Consider the following 26,049-nt stretch of genomic DNA (forward strand, 5'->3'; position numbering starts at 1 on the left):
ACAGGACCTGATCCATGCCCTAGAGACCTTCCACAATCTAATGAAGACCACAGGAGTAAGTCAGCAGCCCCAGTGTGTGCTAAGAAAAATAAAAGAGGTAAGCAAAGGAAAGTAGAGGACCAACTTATAAAGAAGTCTTGGAGAGGGCAGGTCCTGGAAAGAGACCCTGAAGAGATGACACTTCAGTATCAAATAGCAAGAATCTTAATAGAAGAAATGGGCTATATTATGAACGGCATAAAGGAGGTAGAAAAGGAAGCATGAGGTTGTGGCAGAAGAACAGACCCTCAAGAAGCTTATAAGCTAACCGTAGAAGGTTTTCTTCAAAAAATTGTAGTCCCTTCAGGAGTTTAAGTCTTATTTCAAGGACAAAGCCATATAGGGCAACTCTTCATCTCTAGGGTTCAACAAAGGGAATACTCCAGGAAGGGAATACAAAGTCGCAGCTCTGCTGAGGAAAACAGAAAGTCCAGCAGAAGGGCACCGACCACTCTGGACAACGGAACTCGCCATTCCGCCCGAACGTCCAGGGCTATTAGGGATCCCCGAGGCAGTCAAGGGGAGGGACCCGCTATGCTAAGCTAGGGGCGCAGGCCAATTCTAAGGAAGCCGCGGTCAAGCCCACGGCCTCTGTTCTCCATAAAGCAGCCTCGCAGAGGTCTTTCCCCCACCCTATTCCTCACCTCCACACGTATTCTTACCCCACCCCCATAATCACGCCCATCCCAACCCGAACGCCCACCCCAGCCTGGGCACCAGGACCACGTACTCACCGCTTTCCAGGCCCGGGCTTCCGTGGTTACCATGGTGATGGCGCACCCTGCGCTGTAGCGCCACCCCGAGCGCAGCGGTTCCCGCTGTGCGCTAAGGTTTCTAGGCACCGAAAGCAAGAGGACAAACCCAGAAACCCTTCAAAATGGCTAAAATCACTGTGCTTGGTTTTTTTTTTTTGTAATTTTTCTGTAAAATGGTCTACATTTATTTCACAATTAACTAGAGATGATTGATAGAGCAACAGATAAGATAGGTGAACACTGGTTGCCAGTATTATGGTTATATTTGATCTTTAAAACGATTTGGACATATGATGCATAATTGTGCATGATTCTATCTTTAATTAGATGTAAAAAACTCCAAATATAATTTTTGAAAGTCCTAATTAGATTTTAAGGACTAAAAACTAAATAGAGTTCTTAAAGATTGTTTTCAGTACTCTGAATGTTAGAAAGTGTGGGAAGATCCCATATCCGTCTGAAAAACCAAAAGCTTCTCGGTTCCATGTCAGAAACAACCGAATGATTCATTTAAGCAGATTAGGTTAGAAAGAGTATGATGAAATAGATTACTGGCCCAGTTATGCCCCAGATGCAGCAAAAGGACTACTCTCTCCCCTCTAAATGCTGTGTCCTCAATGCTGCCCCTCAAGGTTAGCATAAGAGCTTTAGACCCAAGACGATCAAAATGGGTATTCAAGAGACATCTCAGAACAACCTGAATGTGCTAACACTGCAGATACTATTCTCTAAATAACCATTTTTATTAATTCTCATTTTATCTTTCCATTTTTTGATAAGAATATACATACACATATATACATTCATACACATTTTTATCCCTTCTTTAAAATCAAGTTAGCATGCTATAAACACTACTAGTTTTTGTCACTTAATGTTTCCTGAAGAGTATGCCTTGAAAATACAGAGTAAATTTTCCTCATTTCTTTTTATAGCTGTATAATCCTCATTATGTGGTCTATTCCATGGTTTATTCACTCAATCTTCTATTGAGAGGTTTTAAGTTTATTTCCATTCCTTTGTTATTACAAAGAATCCAGCAGTGAATAACATTGTGTTTAATTTCTTTTTGTTTTTGTAAGTGTTTCCTTAGGATAGTGAGGTTGCTGGTCAAAAGGTAAATGCAAATGTGATTGTGCTGTATTTTGTCAACTCCTTCACATAAAAGTTCTATCATTTTGGACATATTCCAGCCCTAAACAAAACAACAAAAAAATGGTCTCATCAACAACAACAAAAATCATCTAATTTTATATTTTGCCTACCTGACAGGTCTGACCATAGCTGCAACATAGTAATATGTAGCTTAACATGACTATATACATTCAGCAAGATGGCATATTTTCAAATGTTTATGGGCCATTTCTTTTCTGTGAACTGATTATTTCAGTTGACAAGTCATAGGGAAATTCTTCTCCATTCTTAATAATGAAATTCATCCATGTTTTCTTATACTATTTTTATGCTTTGCTTTTTTATATTTAAGTTTCTGACACATTTGATTGTTCTGAGATATAAGGACTTCACCCAACTTATGACAACTAGAAGGGTCACCTCAGCTTCAGAACTTCCCATTGGGGTCTTCTGAGACCCTGGATGAGACAAGGGAGTCCAACTTCTTATATGGAAGGGGTGGGATTTTATCTTCTTCCATAATTGTATCTACATTATTCAATATATGGCTTATTCAACAATCCATATATCCCTCACTGATGTGAAATATCACCTTCATTGCACACTAAATATCAAATATTCTCTGAACAACAACCACAAATTTTACATTTTGCTGTGTTGGAAAACATTTACTGCCTTGCCAGGGCCCCTCAAGAGGTTGAAGTCCACAAAATTATGACTCATTTGCTGTGAAGAACCTTGTGGGGAAAAACAAAGGCAATATCTAAAGATGAAGATGAGCCCCTGTCAAGTGTAGGAGTAGCAGAAAAAAGGAACATGAGAATTCGAATGTCCTGACTGTGCCGCCCGGCTAGTTACCAGTTGAAATCATCACTGCCTTGAAGCAAACTCAGAGTTTAGTGAAAGAGAAATTTATTAAAGAGGGTATTCAGAGCACCCAGGTGTGCAAGACCAGAATCAGAGTTTTTGAGTAAATGATCCCTCTCAGAGACTTTGGCCTTAGTTTACGTAGGCAAGTTACATGTACATAAAGTCTGTTTTTTTTGTATACCAGTCCTAGGGTTTTTCTTTCTCAGGAAATTTTCTAGTTAATTTCTAACATAGTAGTTAATTAAAGGAGACTTCTACAGATTTATTAGCCTGTAAACAAGTTAAGCACTGTTTATAACTTAAACCAATCTCCTTGATCTAACAGATCTAGTTCAGTCAGAGCATCTGCATTTCGGAAAATGAACAGACCAATGGTTACTTACACCTCCTATCTGAAAGTACCTTTACAAACATGAAGGCACCAGCAAACCATTACCTTCTGCCACGTGTAAGCATGACAGGGCACAGTCTGTTGCCTTCTCCAACATTCCCACATTCCCACTGTGTTGTTTCCTGCACTACTGACTCCAACCTCTTGAAGTGGCCTTGACATGGTAGAGGTGGACATTTTTCAAAAAAAATTTTTCCTTGATAGAAAAGTAGTACTTTTATTATTATTATTTCAGGTGACAGTTTTTAGGTCCATATCTGGGTTTCCTATCCTGCTCTACTCATCTGTATGTATACACCAAAGCCCACAGAAATAGTGTAGTCATAAATAGTCTAAAACTAGAAGCAGCAAAAGGCAGGGTTAGCCCTAGAAGTTATTACCAAAACATGTAAAACTCTGTAATTAAAATGGGTTTTAATTACATTCTTGTTGTTTAAGTCAGTATTTGGTTACATCAGTCCACCCTATGGCAGAACCCATCTTAGTGGCTGCCTTTCTTTTGACCCTCAAGTCCAGATCCAGGTTCCCTGGGTAAGATATTTTCTTGGCCCTCCCTGGTGCATAGCAGGTTAAAGCACAGCACTAAGAAGCTTTAGTCACTTCCGCATGAGTTTGATCCCCGCCTGCCCTGGAGGAGATCCACATGGCGTGGCAGACCTCTCCTGGCCTGCCCGCTGCTCCCTTCAGCAGTGTACTCCCTCGATCTGCCTGTTCTGCTCCCCACTCTCTCTATGGTGAATCCTCTCACCCTCTGCATCTCTGGCCTGTACCCCAGTTCTGTATGAATAAATAAATAAATGATAAAAAAAAGATATTTTCTTGGCATGCTATAGGTCTCTTTCAGATAATTACCCAATTGTTATTAAACAATCATAAATTATTGCACTATATCTCTCCCAAAACAAAAACTCCACAAAACAAGGAGTCCTGTGGGTTTTGCTAAATCTCGGGTTCAAGCACAGCATTTTATATACAGCACTCCAGATGTGAAATGTTAGAAATTTGAAATTTCTAACCAAAAGATTATAAGATAAATTCAGCAGCCCTTCATGAATCTTTTGGCTGATGCCTCTACCTCACACTCAATCCAGGAGAAGTCTATTTTAGGGGTTGGCTATGTACAACTAGAAATGCAGGCTCTCCAGAGTCTGACTGGGGGTGGCAAAAATGTTCTAGTTGTTACTAATGCCAATTGTACTGTTTTCTTTCTAAATGGAGTCCCCAAGGGCTTGCCATAAATAGAAAGGGTTGGTTTACTTTGAATTGTTCCACTAGAGAAAAGAAATAAAGTTTGCAGAGGCACAAACCGTACCGCAGTGGGTTGTGGGAATCACACCTTCCCGAAAATAAAACAAACTGCTCTTATCCTAACCAAGGGTTTAAATAGTCATCCATTGGTTAGCAGCCTTCCTTAACATTTTGTACCTTTTTCATATCTTTTCTCATGTTACAAAAGAGGTTAAGTGTCACTTTTTAAGCTGTGGTGGATCCACCATCAGCAGGAACAGATGAACATATTAACTATCTTTTGAGTTTATTTTCACAGAAGCAACAGGGTGTAACACTCATCTATAAGTCATATAGCCCACATACCCAGAAGTGACTGACCTAAAACTAGACACCAAATTGGCCAGAACCAAGGGGCGACTAACATGGAACCAAGAAGACAGGAAAAATGACCACCTAAACAGTGTTCAGAAGCCAGGGGACCATCCTCCAGATAGACCTGGTCATTTGAAAGAACACCTTAGCCCAACTGAACTGATCTGTAACTACTCAATACATTTCAACCAAGCCCACCTTCCCTTTACCTTTAACCAACTCCATTGACCAATGGGCCAAGAACATACACTGGAAGAAGAATAACCTCTTGCGTAAATGGTATTGGGGAAACTGGCTCAAGAACATGTGGTGTATACTACAATGAATATTACTCAGTGATCAAAATAGATGAACTCATACCATTTTTAGAAACATGGATGGAGCTGGAAGACATTAATGCTAAATGGATTAAAAATTAACCTTTGAGAGCTACCCTGGTGGTTCAGAAGATAAAGTCTCAGCAGTATCAAGCTATTGCCACTGCAGCATGAGTTCGATCCCCAGCCAGGGAGATGACCCACATGGCACAGCAGACCTTGACTGTCTCACCTGCTGCTTCCCTTAGCAGTGTATTTCAATAGATATTCCTCTTCTGCTCCCCACTGTTTCCGGTAAATCCTTTCACCCCCACAACTTTGGCCTATACCCCAGTTCTAGTATGAGTAAATAAAAAAAAATTAAAATATACACAATTAATCCTTGAAAGTTGACTACGGAACTGAAGGGGATGGGTGGGGGGAATAGAGAGAGTGGCAGAGCTATAAGAGTGAAGGGGGAAAGAAGCTTAATGGGCTATGGTGGGGGACTACGGGTGATACAGTGAGATGTATTACAGTGGTTATAACTGACAGGTGGAAATACTAAAGTTACCTCAATTTAAAAATAAATAAATAAATACATTTACTAAAATAAAGTGCTAGGGAATCTTCACAATCCTCATTAGATATACTGTGATTTCTCATTAGACAATATTTGGTCATTTTCACAGAGATGCTTTAGATCACTTACTCATAATGGAAACGATGTTGTAAAGTAAGCCACCTTAAGTATATAAATTACCACCACAGCCTCAGAATGTTGTGTGTCTCATCCTCTACATTGTTTCCAAAGTCTAGAGCAGAACTTAGCATGCAATAAGCACTGAATTAATAAATGATACCATCTAAATAAGTAGGCAGGTGGAGGAAGAAAACTGACATTTGTTGAGTGCCCAACTGCCAAACATAATGATCTTCATTACAATTTACTTTATAAATTAATTATAATTTCTCAGAACAATTTTACCAAAAATGTATATTACTTCCCTTTCCTATGAAGGAAACTAGTGCTTGAGATTTAATAAATTTGCCCAATATCACAAAGCTAGTCAGTTGCAGGACTAAGAAGGATGTGAAACTGTGTTTGGCTGTAAACACCATGCATTTACAACTACAATTAACAAAATGTATTCTTTCCTTTTCAGAAACAACTGCACAAAGTTGTGTATATCCAACACATGTGAAGAACAGCTAAGGAAAATCTGACTAAGTCCATGCTTGGCCTAGGATAATTATCAGGAAACTAGAAAGTCTTTAACACTATTCTTCTTTTGTTTTCTAAATCTGTAGTAAAAGTCTGGTGGCTGTGTTTGTTGGAAAAATCAAGCAATGGGAAAATGGAGGGGAGGGAATAACTTATTTTTCCTAAGTCCATAGAAGTGTTTGACAAAGCGTTTGAGAGTAAAAACTAAGTAAAAAGGGTAAGTTGACATATTAGCCTTAGAATCCCTAGGCTGTAGGGGGTCCGGAAAGTCGAGTCTTTTTTTTTTTTTTTTTTTTTTTTTTTTTGTCTGTGTCTCCTCAAAAGCTTGCACATAACATGAGGGTCTAAATGATACATGTTGACCACATGTTTGCATGCGTGGATTAATCAGTTTACCATTAGGGATAAGACTGTGTCACTTAGGGGACCCACCAGATACAAATAAAACAAAACTGGTTTTCTGTAACCATTCTCACCTCTCTCTTGCTTTCTGCTGGAGAAAACACAGATAAAAGGAGGAGGTGACAGTTATCATTACTTCCCGTTCACCTGTAAACTCGCAGAGTAGTCTCCCCGGGACTACGAGAAACAAGAGAGGAGGACAATCTTTGACAGTCCCGAGGCACCAGTAAAGGGTGCGGCTACTTCCTGCCGCGCACCGGAACCTCTTAGCAGAATATGTGGGTTCCAGGTGGAACGATTTAGGAACAGGACCACTTCCTGCTGCTGAACTCGGGTGGGGGTAGGAAGGAAACAGTTCCTGGAGCAGCATCCTGTCAGCGCTAGCAGCTGAGGTGCGGATAGAGAGGCTGCGGAGGGCGGAGGAGGCACAGTAGGCGGCAGCGGAACAGAAGAAAGTGTTAGAGCCGGTAAGTTAGCCGCCTTAGCCCTGGGGACTGAGGACAGCACCTAGGGCTCTCTTTGCATATCTGTGGTCCCAAATTGCCGTGCTGCCCGATGGGCTAGGGCCCGGCTTCGCACACCGCCAGTCAGTGGACGCTGTGTAGGGGATATTGGGGTGCTGGGCCTAGCGGGACAGCAGACTGTGCTCTTTCTGGCGGACAGCCCTACCCCGGCGCCAGTGGAGGCGCTGGACTGTCCTGCCTGGGAGTGCTGGATTCCGCAGCCTGGTCAGTTTCTTAAGATAGGCGTTGGAATTCGGGCAAGAAAATGGATACTGTGTGTCCCCTGTAATCCTGGGGACTTGGCGAGATTGCCAAGTGGGTGGTGGACATTGTTTAGGACAATGAGGGAAGGATTTGTCAAGAGAATCTTAAGTCAAAGCCTTAGTTTCCCGGCTCTGTTCAAGCTGCCCGGGCTGTTGGAAGCTGCGTTGTTTTAAAAAGAAAATTCCACTTCCTGATGGCTGTCATTTAGGGGCAAATTAACGACTTTCAGATTCGTTGTTAAGCCAGCATGGTCCCTATTTGATCAATCATGTTGGTGTTGCTGTGATTATCAGGTAACTGTTCTGTAAGTGTACTTGTTGGTGAGGTCAGTGTTCAACGTCACCAGTACTTTGGAAGAGATGCAAGACTAACAGCAATTGAGACTATTTAGCTCTTCACTGTTCACATGTAATCCTTGTAGCATTCACGATAATAATAGTAAGGACATCATCTGAAAGGTACTAGATACAGGTTATTTTTGTGTATCTGCAAAGGCTATGGTATGAGTATATAAAATTACCTGATCACTGAATTTATGATTATATAGAGATTGGCATTGGAAAGAACAGAAATAGTTTTTATTAAGTTACTGCTTTTCTGTTGTCTTAGGTTCGGCTTTAGAGTGTGGTGAAGGGTACTTTTCATGGTGCATGGAAGGAAAGCCAATGCGCAGGTAGGCATGCATTTAGGAAGAAAACCTTCGGTTTCACTGATTGAAATCCAGTGCATAATGATTCGGGCTTTGCATCATCTAAAAGAATTCTTTAAAGTTTCAAATCTTAGCAAATCCTGCTGGGAACTAATGGTTTTTATTCTAAAATAAATCAAAAGTAGTATCAGGAATTAACAGCTTTTTAAGGGTGAAATATAAAACACAAATCTAAGAGTGCTATGAATTTTATGTAGTTAACATTTAAGTTTCCTTTGGTTGTGATACATTATGATACATTATGGATTTATTATGGTCTTCAATTCTCTATAGATAATGTAGGTTCTGTGGCCATATAAGTATGAATTATTTATAATATACTCTACTTCATATCTAATTATGGTTTTGGTTATTTCATTGATGTTCAGTAATATATTTGTTCTGTTAATTAAAATAGCTGCATTGCATGGAAGATTGAGGACTAGAAAAGATGTTGCTCATAACAAAACAGAAAAATAAAACAGTGTGTGAAAAAGTGGAAAATTATAGTCCCTCCAGCCCTTAGAACTTAGTAATGTTTTTCTCAATCTGTTCTAACAAATAAGACTAAGATCCCAATTGAAGCAAAATCAACTCAGTTCTATAATTTCTTCATTTTTAAAACTCGTATTTGTTGAACTGTATTTAACCTTTTTTCTTTTTTTTAACATCAAAGATAAACAATTTGGTCAAACCCTTTTAAGAGAAGAAACATTTCATTATGGGGCTGTAACTTACATTTTTTTTTTTTTAAGATTTATTTACTTAACACTTACAAGAACTTGGGATGCAGGCCAGAGGTGCGGGAGGTGAGAGGATTCATAAAGGACAAAGTAGGGAGCAGAACAGGCAGATTGAGCAGCTGGTGAGACAGGAGAAGCCTGCTGCACCATGTGGGTCAGCTCCATGGCTGGGAATCGAACTCATGCTGTAGTGGTTGGCAGACACTTGATACTTGATAGTCTGTGGTTTTTACCCCTGTGCCACCAGGAAGGTCCTGACCTATAAGCAAGAACCAGAATATATAGAATATATATATATATATCTTTCCAAATCTTTTTTTTTCTTTTTTTTGGCCTTGAATTGTTCACCTTCTCTGTGCCCCAGCTTATTTCTCGAGTGTGTCTGATCAGGATATTGGAAATTAACATTTAATTAATGAACATTTGCAAATGCCTTGAGATTTCTACATGAAAAGATGTTGTGGGTATTAAAAAATACAGTTATCTTATGTGTATCCTATTTTAAAGTAAGATATTTTGAGTAATATTTGACTACAAAGGGCATGAAGAAATGAACAGTATATATAAATACTAATGTTTCATCACTTCAGTTTTTAATGTGATTGCAAAATTCACTGATTGCTTTTCATCCTCAGCTGCCCATAAATGTCATATCTTATGTAATTGCTAAATAAGAGCTTGTTATTTTTTTAAACTGGAAGACAGAGCATGGGAATTTTCTGGTTTATCCATAATATCTATATAAAATATTGCATAATCATTCATACTGACTTTTCCCCCCTTTGCTTTATTATATAATACAGCCAGTATTCAGAATCATGTTGGAGAATTCTAGTGCTATTAATTGTTAAGTTACAGCTCTCTTTTCATAACCATCACTTGGCCAGAGCCTGGCCTCTCCATTGCTCTCTCATTTTACTTTTACCTGCCTCCTGCACTGAATCATGATCACACTTCCCTGCCTTTTCCCTCTTGAGCTGCTGCAACCCAGAAAGCAGGCTCTGGAAAGCAATGTTAGGTTTATTTATACTTACCTGCTATTGGAGAAGCTTTAAATGAGAAGTGATTCTTTACATTGAGATTATTTGAGTATATTTCATTTTCCCTACTAAAATATGAGCTCTTAGAGTTTCATATATGTTCTGTATATTTGCATCTTTGTACCTAATGATTACTGAATAGGTGTGTGGGGTTTTATTAATTTATTGATTTATGCATACAAAAATTAATTTATTGATTTATGCATACAAGAACTGGGGTACAGGCCAGAGGTGAGGAAGGGTGAAAGAATTCTGAGACAGAATGGGGAGCAGGATGATCTACTGAAATACGTTGCTAAGGGGAGCAGTGGGCAAGACAGGAAAGGTCTGCTGCCCCCATATGGATCAGCTCCCTGACTGGCAATAGAACTCATGCTGCAGTGCCTGGCAATAGCTTCATAATGCTGTGCTTTAACCCCTGTGCCACCAGGGAAGCCCTGAATAGGTGTTTGAATAGTAAATAGTTAAATAGTATCTGCAGACTGCCAATCAATGAACAAGAAAAGACTGAAAATCATTGTTAGAACTATTATTATGTTTAATTTGATAAAGTTTTATAAGTTCATTGTTATTGCATTTATTTATTGCATTTATTTAACTACTTCATATGTATGTGGGTAGCTATTAGTATGTGATAAACATTTAAAAGATACAAGAACACTCAATGAAAAGTAAGTGTTCCAATGCTGGTCTCAGATTCTCCTCTCCAGTGGATAGCATCTTAGTGCTGAGACTGAATCTCTTGTGCCACCAGGGATACCTGATACCCAGGATTTTAATAGAGAATAAACAGAGGAGAGAACCTCTGCTCTGTGGAGATGAGGAGAGCTTCATAAGATAGTGACATTTGAGCTGCATTTTCTAGAAAGGATAAGAATTTTTAAAAGGCATTAATAAAAAACAACATAAACAGAAGGGATAGCTGTGCTCCCCCCCCCCCCCCCCCCCCCGCCCCGGTGGCACAGCAGGTTAAACCACAGCACTGAGAAGCTAAAGCCGCTTTAGCATGAGTTCGGTCCCCCCTCCGGAGGTGACCCACATAGCCCAGCAGACTTCTTCCTGGCCTGCCCACTGCTCCCCTCAGCAGTGTACTTCATCAGTCATCCTGTTCTGCTCCTCTCACTGCCTCTGCACCTCTAGCTTGTACCCCAGTTCTATATGCACAAATAAATAAGTCTCTTTTTTAAAAAAGGCATCAGGACTTGGAAATGTATGCTATGTTAGGAATGGTACATGTGTCTGAAGTATAGGGTATATGTAGGGTATATATCAGGAGAAAGAAGAAATGGGAAATCATGGAAAATAAGGCTGCAACTGTGGGGAAAGCTCTGATCTTTATCATTTAAGTATTTAAGAGCTAGTGGACATAGTTACAAGGATTAGATTTGTTCTTTGGCCAAAGTTTAGGAGCATGGGGCATGGATTAGAAAAAGGGAAGAAATGATGGCAAAGGAAGTAATTTAAAGGAGTTGTGGTTTAGAACAAAAACTGATGAGCTGAGGCATAACTATGAATTTCAAGGAGAGGTTGAGATTGAGAGTTTAATAGTAAGTGCAAAGGTACTTGAATAATATGCAGTTAGGAAAAGGTATCAATTATGACAATTCCAAAGATTTCAGCTTGGGAAGTGAGGTAGGAACAAAAATATAAGAGAGAAACAGATTTCAGTAAACCAAGAATAGGTTCTGTTGCATACACTCAAAGATTATGTGTAGGAATCAGTCAGATAGACATAGCCAGTATGTGTTGGAATATGAATTTGTATGGGTATTTGAAAACTCGTATGGTATCATTATGAAAAGGTCTGGGAGTTGTAGGTATGTATGTGGGTAGAATAGAAAAGCACAAAATCCTGGGGAACACATTAAACCTCATGTTTGTGGCCCTAAGACAAAACTTGAGTAAATAATCTAAAATAGTTAAGAAACTTTTGGTTACTTGTAGCTTGTTTTAACTACATCTCTAGTTTTTATTGATAATTTTTCACTCATGATGAAAATTAAATGAACTTTTTCTGGAGTTCAACTTGAAAAGACCAAAACGAAGTCCCATTCGATTGTCTGTCTTTGTAATTTACTTTTTTCTAGCCAGTCTAAAAATGGATGGCTAAAAATAACAGTATAAGATGTATCTGCTAGATTTTAATGTTCCTTCATGTGGTATGCAGTGTAGGTTCACTTATCTAGCACTTTCTTCCATCCCCTAGAATGGAAGAAACACAAGAAAATTAAATATTCTGCCTGATAATCAGTTTTCTTTACATTTTGGGTTGATTGTGTAACACAGTGTTACACAAAGACATGCCAATAAAAGTTGCTAAGAGGTATAAAACTTCCTTACTTGGTCATTTGACCCTCTGCCTTTATCTTGTGCTTTGCTAGGCCAAGTTACCAGTGGTGACACTCATTTTATATAAGTAGAGGTGAGATGTATTGGGGCCTATTTTCAGCTTGACTTTCTGGTATGGAATAGACTGTTTAGTGGCTGTCCTGCTTGTAAGCAGACTAGCATTTTGAGATGTTACTTCTATTTTAAGGGTTTGTATACTCTAATCTGTGGCTATCTAGCTATTCAGGCATGTTTAAGACCATAAATGAGGATCAGCTCTACTAAATCTTATCTAAGGGCAGACTGTTGATTTTCAAGTTTAAGCAAAAATGTTGAAATATACAAAAGAGATGTTCACTTAGATAGGTAGCACAGTTTCAAGCTAAAGAAAGATTCTGCAATGAGACAAAAAACTGTGTCTTTATACAATGGAATAGCAATCAAAAAAGACAAACTCATGCCATTTGTGGCAGTGTGGATGGAGCTGTAAGGGATTATGCTAACAAATTATTCAGAAGTAAAAAGAAAAATATCAGATGGTCTCACTTATATGTGGAATATAGAAAACCAAGCAAAGGTCAAGACAAAGTAAGAACTAACCAGCTAAGCATAGAACCAAAGCAAACAGCGTAAGAAGGGATGAGGGGTGCAAAACAGGAGAAGGCTGAACATAGGAAGGATGGTTCACTTGTGATGTGGTGAGAGAACTACAATGTAAGGGAAAAATTTTAATTTTTTTTAAATTAAAAAAAAGATTCTGTAGGACTTTGGGATTAAGAGATAAGGCTTGATTATAAATGCCTTAGAAGCAGAGTGTCTGTTTTCTACACTTTTTATTGTGCTTTATTTTAAATTTTCTTACCCCTTCTCAGGGCTCTATTAAGACTATTACGTTTAGAATAAAAGATCTGAGGAATGTATGGCATGATAGCTATGAAATTTGAAGTTGACTTACACATTTTGGGTGATTAGAAATGTAAATTACTTACTTAGGGAAGTACCAAAAATTATAACATTCCTTTGGTATCATGAAGTCTATTTAAGATACTTGATTTGTTCCTTGATTTATGCTTCTTACAGGCAGTTGACTTGACTGTTTTAGGAGCTATCAATATTCATGAGAATAACTCATCCATTTAACTAACCTACCTTTCCATGACTTCCTAAATTCTTATAGCTTTGGCTTTAACTCACTTCAATTCATTCTTACTGTTATTCAGAACAGTAAGAACTCACACTTCTAACAACTTGTTTTCTGACTGTAATATCTTGAAAACTTATGCTCGCTGTTCTTTGGCCTAATCAAAATCAAAATACTTTTTTTTTTTTGCCTGTTTTTACCCAGATCACGTCTGCAACCATTTTCTAACCATCAATTTCCCCTGACATTTCCCATCTCTAAATAATGCAGACATATTTCTTGAGTCCCTGGTCAGTGCTTACTCACTGTGGCTATGTCACATCCTTACCATTTTTCATATTTTGTCACCACTCCTTTCATTGGCAGCAATGAAGTTCCCCCAGCTCCCAATGTCATACACACACACAAAAGAAGCCATCAGGTATGAACTTACCCAGACTCCTGACACTTACTTAGCCCTCAATAAATGCATCTGTTTCCACATTATATTCCCTCCTCTTGCTTGTCTGCTCTCTTAATATAAGAGAAGGTGAGTTCTTCCGTTCTTCGAAGACCCATTATTCCCTATTTTGGTTCTGTACATCCCCACTCTTTATTTTCTTCCTCTTGTGTTATATTTTTAAACTTCTTCCTCCTTCTGGCTCTTTATGTCATTGTATAATAATGGAGTTTTTCTAAAAGGATGTTTGACTGCGAAAAGACAAGACATTTGTGTCTGCTTAAAGAGAAAAATAATTAGATCCATATTCATTGTCTCCTTCACCTTTATTGATCACTACCATTGCAAATCTCAGGTGTTTGGTTTTTTTTTTTAAGTCTCCCTTTTCTGTTTCTTATAATTATCCCTTAAAACTTTCTCCCTTCCAAATTACTATTTTTAACCATACTGAGCAGTTTTAGTTCTCTTAGTTATAACCCTAACCCTGGTACTTCTAAAATAGAAATTAAAATATAAAAATGTCATCTATCTTAAGTAGTTCCTATATTCATAGGTCACAGATTGGTGGAAACGGGGGAGAACTAAGAATATCAATCGTCCTGCTGATGCTCAAATTGAATATCAAAGTAGAACAAACCCCAAAATATTGCAAACAAGACACTTTATCATCCCAGGGGTCCTTCACCATGCCTTTTATAATTTAAAGCCTCATATGGCTTTTTCTTAAATGTACCTGGGTATTTTCTTAAATGTACCTTCTGTCTCTGAAATAAAAGCCCCTTTTTTTCCACAATGTGAAAGAACAATAATTGAAAAATTTAATAGCTGTTTTTCTCCCCATTTTACATCAAAATTACATAAAATATCTGTGGGAACTTTATAAAATACTGATGCACACTTTGTAGATTTTTTTATTCACACTTGGTAAATAAAGATTTTATATGTTTGACAATGGCTATATTTTAAATCATTTCTTTTTCTGCACTATTATGCCTCTTCCATTTACGTCATCATAATTCTTTTTTTTTAAATCACTTCCACTTAAAAGAAATCACTTCCACTTATAAAGAGATTGACATAAGCCAATTATTAGGCAGACTTTTATGTTTGATGTGTGTTATAATTACCTACTCGCTAAATAAAAATTTTGAAGTACTCCACCAGGGATTCTGATTCTCTACCCCCTTTTTATCAAGTTTCTTTGATATCTAGTATCAAAGAAACAGCACCCTAATATCGTAGAAACAGTCTAGTAGGAATTGAACTATCAGTCAGTGAAGAAACTATCAGTCAGTAAGTGAAGAACTATCAGTCAGTCCTACATTTTCATTTAATTTGAAAGAAAAAGCACAAATTCAGACCATAATTTAAATATATCAGTACCATATTTAGAAAATCTAATGATAATGGTGAAGAAACTCTATATAAGGGGATTAACTAATAGACCAATCAAAGCAAGGGCAAATTTCTGTATTCAGTTTGGTTATTATTAGATTATGTAACTAATTGTATTGTTTCACATTTTATATATATATTGTGTTTTTGGTATCTGAATGTTTTGGGCTGTATATAACAAAAATCCCTAACTCAGAATGCCTTAATCAATTTGGAAGTCTTATGTTTACATGGTAACAAGGCCAGAAGGAAGGTTCACACTAGGGTTAGTTGATGATTTGGCTTGATAATCATCTCTTCTCTTTCTCTCTCCAGTATAACTTCTGCAGATCAACTTTTCTCTAGCAATGGCCCATTCTCTCACTAGTACTACCAGTATATAAAGCTACATTGTTCCTTGTTAACACCCTGCTAAAGAAACTCTCTATAAATCATGGACTATAAATCTGTTACTAAAAAAATAGTAAGTCTATTACTATAGTTTGATGATCAGTTTTGACAAGATGTTTCAGCTAATTTATTTACAAGTTTATGTGAAAGTTGAGACTTGATGATAAAATACACTTTTGTGTATTTGTAATATCATTAGTTTAGTATTGGGATAGAAATCCACAGAAAAAGCAAATAATTTAAGAACCTCTAGTTTCTCAAGATGATTTTTTACTTAGACAATAAGCTTACTCTGCTTACTAAGTCTTTCATAAAAACTTTTCTTAGGGCTTGAATCTGTCTTGGAGAGTAGCTCACCCTCCAAGTTACCACTCTACCCCTCAAGTCCCTAAAGTGTTATTCCATCAGACTCCCAACAAAGAAGTGAATATAGATGTGACAAGGTGTGAACACAGTCTATTTCTAATTTTCCTCAAGGGTGCCCAGAAAAAAAGGGCAGAAAACAACACTTCTCTGCCAGTAGAATCCTTTGGTTATAATGATGATGATAGAGGGTGTGAACTTACCTTTTTAAGTACTTATTCACAAAAATAGTAGAGTTGCAGGAGAAATAATACATAGAATTAAATACAAGTGTCTAGACTTAAATTGCAAATATTGAATACAAGTTAGAGTATTTACAGTGATGTATGCCTTACTCAACATACGAATGATCCCTGTTCTTATTTCTTTTTCTAAAATAAGAACATAGTACAGCCATGCTTTTCCTTCTACCTATGATTAACAGCCACATAAATTAGATTGTTAGGGTCATTTCTGCTTCATAATGCTGCACTCCAACCTGTGGTACCACCATGGGGACCCTACCGTTTCTGTTTAAAATACTTGATCTTATTGCTCCAGAAAGCTTGGAGTCAAAATCTACATTCAGACAAATTTCAAGATTCACTCCTTGTGAGGTTGATATAATTATCCCCACATTGCAAATGATTAGCTTGAGGATCAAAGAAGTTATTTGCCTAAGATTATGATTAATAAATGATGGGGCTAAGAGTTTGAACTTGTTTGCCTGGCTACAAACCTAAAGTTTTTTCAAGAGATCTGGACAAGTTTGGAGGATGTAGTTTATTTTGGCAGGAGGAAAAGTTGAATTCAGTTAAGTATTTAATGAGCACTGGATTAAGGCATTGGAATATAACAATGAGCAAAAGAACAAATGCCTTGTTCTTAAGACGCTTACATTCTAGTTGGGAAAAGCCTACTCTTTTTTATTTAAATTATTTTGACTATTCCTATTTTTTTAAATAATATAGTTTATTTTTACATCATTTTGTGTATTTTTCCATCTCAGTAGTAATCCCCTTGGACTTCCCATCACAAATCAATGGTGGTTCATTTTTAAAGAAGCTAGATAGACTATACCACTGCTAACCATGGTACATCCAGCATCTTCCAGCATCTACTACATACAAGGCACCATTAAGCACTACAGTTGAAAGCTTTCTTGTTTGTTTATGTGAGTGATAAAAATTATTCTTTACTCAGCTTTCAGTCTCTAAATCATCAAGCATAAACATTACTGTTTGGAATTATGAACAGCTTGTACTCTAAGATACGGACTCACCTACAAGCTGAAGCCAAGCACAGAAAGATTAAATTTATAAATACTTTGGAAAAACAGGTTGCTATTGGAAAAAGGAGAACCAAGTTCTTTGTTTTCAAATTACGCCTTTGTTAGGTGAATGCAGTTTCTTCTTCCCTGCTTGTTTCCTTTCCTCCCCAGAGGGCTCTTTCAACACTATAGTATTTCACTGTACTGTGTTCTCAGTTTTGCATCTTTGGACATAATACTGCCCCATTCAGGGCAGTCATAGGACTGCCATATACTGTCACAGATGTTTACTTTTTGAGGCTCACATGAAATAGACTTCAGTAATGCTGAAGTCATCTACTCCTAATTTTTTTAAGGATTTATTTTTTTTTTATTTATGCATATGAGAACTGGGTTGTAGGTCAGAGGCATGGAAGATGAGAGGATTCACTAGAGTCAGAGGGGAGAGCAGAACAGATAGATCTACTGAAATACACTGCTGAGGGTGCAATGGGTGGGACAGGAGAGGTCTGCTACACCATGTGGGTCACCTCTCTGGCTGGGGATTGAATTTTGCTGCAGTGACTGCAATATCTTGATAGCACTGAAACTTTAGCTCCTTTGCCACCAGGGAAGCCTCCACCTACTCACTTTTAAATAATATGATACTTTTGGAAGAATTAGTCATTGCAGATAGCTCAATAAGTTTAGACAGAAACAACTATCAGATCAAGAGCAGGGATGTAGGATTTTTCACCTCAACTCTTGAATTTGACTTTAATATAGATAAGCATAGTCACCTTATCTGAAAAGATTATATAGTTTTGTTACTGTAACAGCTACAATTTAAAAATGCTAATAGGTAGCAAATACAAAACACAAGTTTTTGTGATAATTATCTTCTTTAATCTTTACTTATAAGGAGAAATCCTTATTTTGGAACTAAAGAAACTGAGGATTAGAAAGCATAAAGTAATTTGCCCAGAAATTGTTGGTACTAGGATTTCAACCAGGTCTATCTGATTTCAGAATTTGCTTTGTAATTTTTTTTTTAAGATTTATTTATTTATGCCTACAGAACTGAGGAACAGGCCAGAGGTGTGGTGGGTGAGAGGATTCACCAGAGACAGGGGAACAGAACAGGCTGACTGAAATACACTGCTGAGGGGAGCAGTGGGCCGGTCAGGAGCCATGTGGGTCAGCTTGCTGGCTGGGTATTGAACTCGTGCTTCTGAGAGCTTCATTAGTGTGGTGCTTTAACCCATTGCGCCACCAGGGAGAGCCCTGCTTTGTAATTTTATGGTACTAAAGCTCCACAGACTCCTAATAAATGTCAAAATTATGATACAGGTATCCCTGGCGTTTCCAAACTTCCTATTATGCTACTTTACTTTTATGAAAAACCTGCACTAGTACCTGTTTTCACCAACTACTTTCAGGAAGATACCCCAGAAGGATTTTGGCTTTTAAGACACATGACAGAATATTTTTTATAGTCCCCATTCTAAAAGCAGGACACAGTGCACCCCAGCAGCAAGAGTGGCTACACCAGCTCATTTGGTGGGAACTTCTTTACACAAACTATATGTTTATCATATCATTCTTGCTTTTACTAGTTACTTTAGGTTTTATGTGATTGGGTAGGTTATTTTCTGGGTCTAGGAATACTAAAAATGTTCCCAAGTAAATGGTATTTGCTCTACACTTTATGCCATTTCTTCTTCTTTTTTTAAGATTTATTTATTTATGCATACAGTACTGGGGTGTGGGCCAGAGAAGCAGGGGCAGTGAGAAGATTCACCAGAGACAGAGTGGGGAGCAGAACAGGCAGAGTGACTGAAATACACTTTTGAGGGGAGCAGCGAAAGAGGTCTGGCACGCCATGTGGGTCACCTCTGGGGCATAGATCGAACTCACACCAAAGCAGCCGCCTCACTTGCAGTGCACTACCAGGGAGAGCCCACTTTATGCCATTTCTGAAAGGATTTATAGGAAAACTATACTTTCAAATAGTGGGGCAAATCTGTAACAATATTCTTGTGTCCAAGGGTCATAGCTATTAGAGCTGGGTGGAAAAAAGAAGTGTTAATTTAAGATCTGATAAAAAATTTTAAGATCTGTGTGGTTTGACTCATTTCAACTCATGCAAAGGAAAGAATTTTAAGCCTGTAATAGTTTCTGAAATATTTGACTTGATTCTTCTAAGTGTTAGGGACTAGTATAAATAACTAATTAGTTGTTTCTATATTTTCTCACTTAACATGAACATGATTGATTTAATTAGAATTTTTTAGAAATATAAATATTATAATTATATAAAGCTTTTTATATTGACAATATAGTGTGTATTTACCCAGTAATTGATATCTCAGTTTCTTCAGTATCAGAGTTTAATTCCAAGCTTTCCTCTTATTCATAGAATCCTCTAAATTATATTTGACCCTCAGCAGTTATCCTTAGCACTCCACTGACATGCTACTTTTAGTTACTTGTATTTGTGAATTTGTCTTTTAGTTTTGTTTTTATTTCTTCAGGACCATTGTAATTGTGAAAACTGCACTAGAACAAAGGAAATATAGTACTACATATAAAGTTAATTTATTGGACCCTGGCCAGTTTTCCTTCTGATAATGAGACGTGAACATTTTTGTGTCTTAGAAAAATGATAAATCTCAAGATTTTAGTTAAAGCAGATTAAAGAATTAAATTCTTAAGTCTGTTTTTTGTGAACCTATCCACAACATTTACAAATGTTTTTTATGTGTCTTTATTAATGGCATTGTAGACAGTTGTAAAAGATGTCTGTCTACTTTTGAGATTAAAATATGTACTTTGTTTTATGGGAGTACATTTGAAAGGGTTCTTATGCTTCAAGAAACTTCCAGAATTCTTAAAAAGAGAACCATTTGGCCACCTTGTTCTGTCTTTGGGTTACTTGCAAACATCCCTAACTCTTGATGTATGAACACTTTGTAGCAGCAGTGATAATATGCCATCTTCTCCTCTCTCTCCCCTATCCCCATTCCTGCAGGTGTACCAACATTCGACCAGGAGAGACTGGAATGGATGTAACAAGTCGCTGCACCCTTGGAGACCCCAACAAACTGCCAGAAGGGGTTCCCCAACCTGCCCGCATGCCCTACATCTCAGACAAGCACCCTCGACAAACTCTGGAAGTGATTAACCTCCTAAGAAAGCACCGGGAGTTATGCGATGTGGTGCTAGTTGTGGGCGCTAAGAAGATATATGCTCATCGAGTCATTTTGTCAGCCTGTAGCCCCTACTTCCGAGCTATGTTTACAGGAGAGTTGGCTGAGAGCCGCCAGACAGAAGTAGTGATTCGAGACATAGATGAGAGGGCTATGGAACTACTGATTGACTTTGCATATACCTCCCAGATAACTGTGGAAGAGGGCAATGTTCAGACCCTTCTGCCAGCTGCTTGCCTCCTCCAGCTGGCAGAAATACAGGAAGCCTGTTGTGAATTCTTAAAGAGACAATTAGATCCTTCTAACTGCCTGGGCATTCGAGCTTTTGCTGACACACATTCATGTCGTGAGTTGCTAAGAATAGCAGACAAGTTTACTCAACATAACTTTCAAGAGGTGAGTTGTACTTGGTGCTTTGAATGCATTCATAATTGTTAGGCAAGCCCTATGACTTCACATCTGTTCACCGATACCTGTCTGCTTGGGTATATACTGCTGATCCTAACACAAAATATCAAAAAAGTAACTTATTATAGATTCTAAGCCTGATATTTATTATAGAGGTGAACATTGTGTTCTGTCAGCACAAGTTAAAAAGTTCATAGATTGCTTTTCCTTGGCCATCATCAAAAAGGCTAAGGAGTTTATTCATAAGAGCTCTGTGTCCGATAGGACTCCTGGTATCAGTCATTTGCACAAGCATTTCCTTCTTTATTATATAGGTTGTTTAGAATATTAAATTATAGATCAGGAAAAATTTGATAAACTAATAATCAGGAAAAGTGAAATACTATCAAAAAGTTTTTCATTACACCTGTTATTTTCCATTTAACAAATATTTCTAAAGCTGTATTTTAGCCACTATCCTTGGGAAGAAAGGCTGTGTTAATGACCAGAATGCTTAGAGTAACTGTTGTCATGGCACTTGTAATCTAGCAGGGAAGATAGCCACTAACCACATAGTTATACAAGTATAACAGTTAATTAGTACTACGGAAAAAGTCCAGAATAATTTAACATTGTATTACAGAAAAAATTAACTTTGGTTCTGAACAGCTCATGCAAAATTCTGAGACATGAAGAAATCAAACTAGTTTAAGGAACTTAAAGAAACCCAGTCAGACTCAGAGAACAAAAGGAAGGATGATAATGATTTTACAGAAAGAACAGAGCCAGATTACATTGGAGTTAAAAAAAAAAAAACTATTAAATTTGAAATTTAATCTTAGGAGCAATAGAAAACCATTAAGAAATTTTAAGCAAAAGAAAGACATGGTCCATTTTATACTTTTCTATCACTATTCTGTACTCCAGGACATCTCCAATGGATCAAAGATTTAAAAATACAAAAGTGAAACAATAAAAATTTAGAAGATGAGTGGAGCAGTTTTTCTTTATAATCTTGAAATGAAGAGGACCTTTCCAACTGACTAACCCAGAAAACATGAAAGAAAATATTGATATATTTGACATATACAAATAAAAAATAAAACTCTACATGATAAAACAGTATGACAAAAACCAGAGACAAACTTGAGAAAATCTCCTTAGTATATTAAGGACTGCCACTGGTCAATAACCTGGACTAATGCCTTCATAGAAAACTGGGTAGTAAACAAGAACTTCAAATTACCTAAAAAAATACATAAAAATCTGCCTCCCCCCCTGGTGGCACAGCAGGTTAAAGCTCAGCACTGCAAGCTAGCTGCAACTACATCAGTGTGAGTTCAGTCCCCGGCCCCAGAAGTGATCCACATGGCTCAGCAGAACTCTCCTGTCTCTCCCACTGCTCCCTTCAGCAGTGTACTTTGTCAAACTGCCTGTCCTGCTCCCCACTCTGTCTCTGGCGAATCCTCTTACTGCCCCTGTACCTTGACCTGTACCCCACCCAGTCCTGTACGAATAAATAAATATAATTTTTTTTTTAAGATTTATTTAGTTGTACAGAACTGGGGTATGGGTCAGAGATGCGGAGGATGAGAGGATTCACAGAGCACCAGAGACAGAGTGGGGTACAGAACAAGCAGATCGACGAAGTACACTGCTGAGGGGAGCAGCGGGCTGGTCAGGAGAGGTCTGTCTGGCCATGTGGATCTCCTCCGGGGCAGGCGGGGACTAGGAAGTGGCTTAAGCTTCTTTGTGCTGTGCTTTAACCCGCTGCGCCACCAGGGAGGGCCCTAAATAAATCTTTTAAGAAAATGTATAAAAGTCTGCCCAAGAGGCCCTCCCTGGTGGCGCAGCGGGTTAAAGCACTGCACTAAGAAGCTGAAACCACTTCCACATGAGTTCGATTCCCGCCTGCCCCGGAGGAGACTACATGGTGTGGCAGACATCTCCTGACCCGCCCTCTGCTCCCCTCAGCAGTGTACTTCATCGATCTGCCTGATCTGCTCCCCACTCTGTCTCTGGTGAAATCTTTCACCACCCCTGAGTCTCTGGCCTGTGCCCCAGTTCTGTATGCACAAATAAATAAATCTTTAAAAAAAAAGTCTGCCCAAGCTTAAATAATAACTAGAACATGAATTAAACTACAAGGCACTTTTTTTTATCTACCAGATTAAATATTTACAATTTATCAGATTATAAATACCCCGACGTTTCATTTCATATCCTATGACAGCATAGAGAAACAGCTACATTGCTGGTGCACAAACCCTTTGAGAAGGAAAGGAAACCCTGTGGCAGTATCTATCAAACATTGCATATTTTTTGCAAAATTCTTTTTGAATCAGCAGTCTCTTTTCTGGAAGTTTGTACTACAAATGTAGTGCAGAGGAGAGCAATTTGAGGAGGTAAGATCATGGGTTCTGTTGTAGATATATAGTCAGTTTGAGGCTTGCAATTGTTTATATGAGTCTTAGAAGGAAGGTAAGGCTGAGGTTAAAGTTTAGGAGTTGTCAACATCGTAATTAAGTCAGTACTTTACCTGTGACTTAAAAATTTAACCAGGTTATTACCCATAAATCATAAAAAGAAGTGCATTTAAATTTTTAAATTTTGTTCTAAAGAGCAAATAGATAAATAATAAATTGCTATAAATAGAAATAATAAAAAAGCACCATAAGCTAAGTCAAAAAAAGTCAACATCAAACTCAGAAAACATATTTGGAACTTTCACAACTGGTTAAAAAAAAACACTAATTCCCATAAAATTCATACTAATTCAAATAAGAAAAAAATATGAAAAGCACAGTAGAAAATGGACAAGGTATGACTAAGCAATGTGCATAAAACAGATATCCAAATGTAAAATAAACGTTTGAAAGAATACTTGCCCTTTTGTGCAATTAAATATATGTATAAACTAGATACTTGTGTTTAACCTTCCAGACTGAAAAATAATTTCAAAAAAATTCAAATTTACAAGAAATTATAGGGGAAAAGAAACCTTATTTACTCTTTAGGTTGTTAATATCTTACCATATTTGTTTATTTTTCTCATTATCTAAATTTTTTCTCTGAAAAATTTGCTTGTATCATATTTCCTTGTTCCTGAACCCTTCAGTGTGTTTTTGATCACTTGGTTAATGGAAGCCCCCAAACTGCCTCCTATTTTTTTCTCCTTTTGTAATTAAGAAAACTTTTATGGAGAAGTGCTTTGAATCCATGTAATTATCCTGTTCTAGTCAAACTTTCACTCAGATTTTAGCATCCTTTGGTAATTTCTGCCTGAATCAATTACTATTATTATAGCACAACAATTATCCCATAACCCTCTTGGTTCTTTTCATCAGACAACTGTCTATAGGTGAGAAAATAAATCAAAAAGTTTAATAATAACATGTATATATCCTGTGTACATGAGTAAGACCTACCAAAATAGTTACTTGCAACATTAAAACAAGGGAGGCTGGAGATGGAAAGGGGGTAAAATGAGCCAGGGAGTTTGTCTAGGCAGGGACAGTAAACAAAGGTAGGCAGATTTAAGTTCTGCCTTTTCCATAGAAAAGACATTAGTAGATTAAGTTCTGGCAGTACACAGTTGTTTACATGTAAATGTCTTTTTCAAAAGCAATCTCTGAACCTTGAGAACCCATCCCATGAAATCATCTTTTTGCCAAAGGTATATTTTGGAATGGCAGATTTTTTATTTTGGAATGGATCTCTTAGAACCAGAACTGTAGCCAGTTCATCCTGCCAATGGAGATTTCTTTTTCAGGTGACTAGAACTCTCTTGGTTTTTAAATGTTTGACCCATGTCCAACAATATTGGTAGCTTTTTGGCTTTCAAGATTTGCTTAGCAATAACTGTTATCTAAGTGCACATTAATATGTTTCCTTCTTATAGTGACAGTACAAAAAATAGCCTTGGATGGGGGAGGAAGGGAACTTTTCCAGACATCGTCTGGAACAACTTCGGGGGAAGATCCTGGAACCCAAATCGATACCCATGGAATAGAACAGAACAACAGTACCTTGAGGTAGAAGGCCTTTACCTGAACCTCACAACATAAAACAACACATAATATGTAATGTGAACAAAACACAACCAGATCTCAATTCTAAGAAAAAAGATCCTGAAAATAAAATATCAAGGAAAACAAAGAAAAGACTGGGAAGACAGTGCCTTTTTTTGGAGCCAGAGTCAAGTCTTTTAGGAGCAATGAAAACCAATGAATTGTCACAAGAAAGAAACTCTTAAAGCTAAAACAATCACACAACACCCAAGAAGCTAGCTTCAACAATATTTTCTCCTACCAGTCAGATTTAGAGAAAAGAGCAATTTCATCATTCCATGCCTTTGTATATAATGGACAGAGATTTGGGAGTCTGAGACACAAAGGAAATCAGCCTACAGCCAGCCCTTTTGATTCTTCTAGGCTGACAAGCAAGAAGCAGATAGATTAAGAAAAGTTTAAAAAAGTGTACTAGTTACATGTATACCTCCTATACACATGAATAAACCCCATAAAACTGACTAACACATGAATAAACCCCACAAAACTTCAGATGTCTTCTTAAATAGTTAAGCTTATAATGAGAGGTTGGGGAAAGAGAAGATCAATAGATGAGCTTGCCAAGGAAGACACATCAACATAGGTGTGCAAGTTAAAATTTTTTCTCCACAAAAAAGACACAGAGCTTAGATCTTCTAGTGCAGTGAATAGTTTTTTGTTGTTGTTATTAAGTTTTTGTTATTTTTTTAATGCATACAAGAACAGGTATAGGCAGGGGGGGGTGGAGGATGAATGGATTCACCAGAGACAGAGTGGATCTCCTGGAATAACACTGCTTAGGGGAACAGCAGGTGAGACAGGAATGGGTTAACTCCCTGGCCAGGGATCAAACTCATGCTGCAATAGCTGGCTGGCAGTGACTGATAGCTTGATAGCCTCGGACTTTACCCTGTGCCACCAATGAGTGAGGAATCTTAAGAGAGTTTACATATAAATACCTTTTTTCAAAATACTCTCCTATACAGCCTTCAGAACCCCACTCAAAAAATCATCCTGGGCCTGCCTTGGTGGCGCAGTGGATTAAAGCACAGCACTAAGAAGCTAAAGCCACTTCAGCACGAATTCAGTACCAGCCCTGGAGGTGATCCACTAGACACAGCAGACCTCTCCTGACCCGCCTACTGCTCCCCTCAGCAGTGTACTTGAT

General features: G+C 37.8%; 2 protein-coding genes across 3 annotated transcripts in view; one reads left to right on the plus strand and one right to left on the minus strand.

Moving 5' to 3' along the window:
* Positions 1–6,862, minus strand: part of ANKRD45 (ankyrin repeat domain 45) — a 36,248-nt gene extending 29,386 nt beyond the window's left edge. Inside the window, exon 1 of the mRNA XM_004688125.2 lies at positions 6,789–6,862. The gene's annotated coding sequence lies outside the window, so the exon portion shown is untranslated. The remainder of the gene's footprint in view (positions 1–6,788) is intronic.
* Positions 6,863–7,036: 174 nt separating this feature from the next.
* KLHL20 (kelch-like family member 20) overlaps positions 7,037–26,049 on the plus strand; it is a 44,441-nt gene continuing 25,428 nt past the window's right edge. The window contains exons 1-3 of one of the 2 annotated variants that reach the window (XM_004688491.2): positions 7,037–7,181; positions 8,091–8,154; positions 20,268–20,841. In XM_004688491.2, coding sequence (XP_004688548.1) covers positions 8,132–8,154; positions 20,268–20,841 — 597 coding nt within the window. In that variant the 5' untranslated portion in view covers positions 7,037–7,181; positions 8,091–8,131. The remainder of the gene's footprint in view (positions 7,182–8,090; positions 8,155–20,267; positions 20,842–26,049) is intronic. The other variant, XM_012729238.1, reaches the window with a different exon arrangement.

The sequence above is a fragment of the Condylura cristata genome, unplaced genomic scaffold (assembly GCF_000260355.1).
Source record: "Condylura cristata isolate star-nosed mole 26May11 unplaced genomic scaffold, ConCri1.0 scaffold00024, whole genome shotgun sequence".
Taxonomy (NCBI): domain Eukaryota; kingdom Metazoa; phylum Chordata; class Mammalia; order Eulipotyphla; family Talpidae; genus Condylura; species Condylura cristata.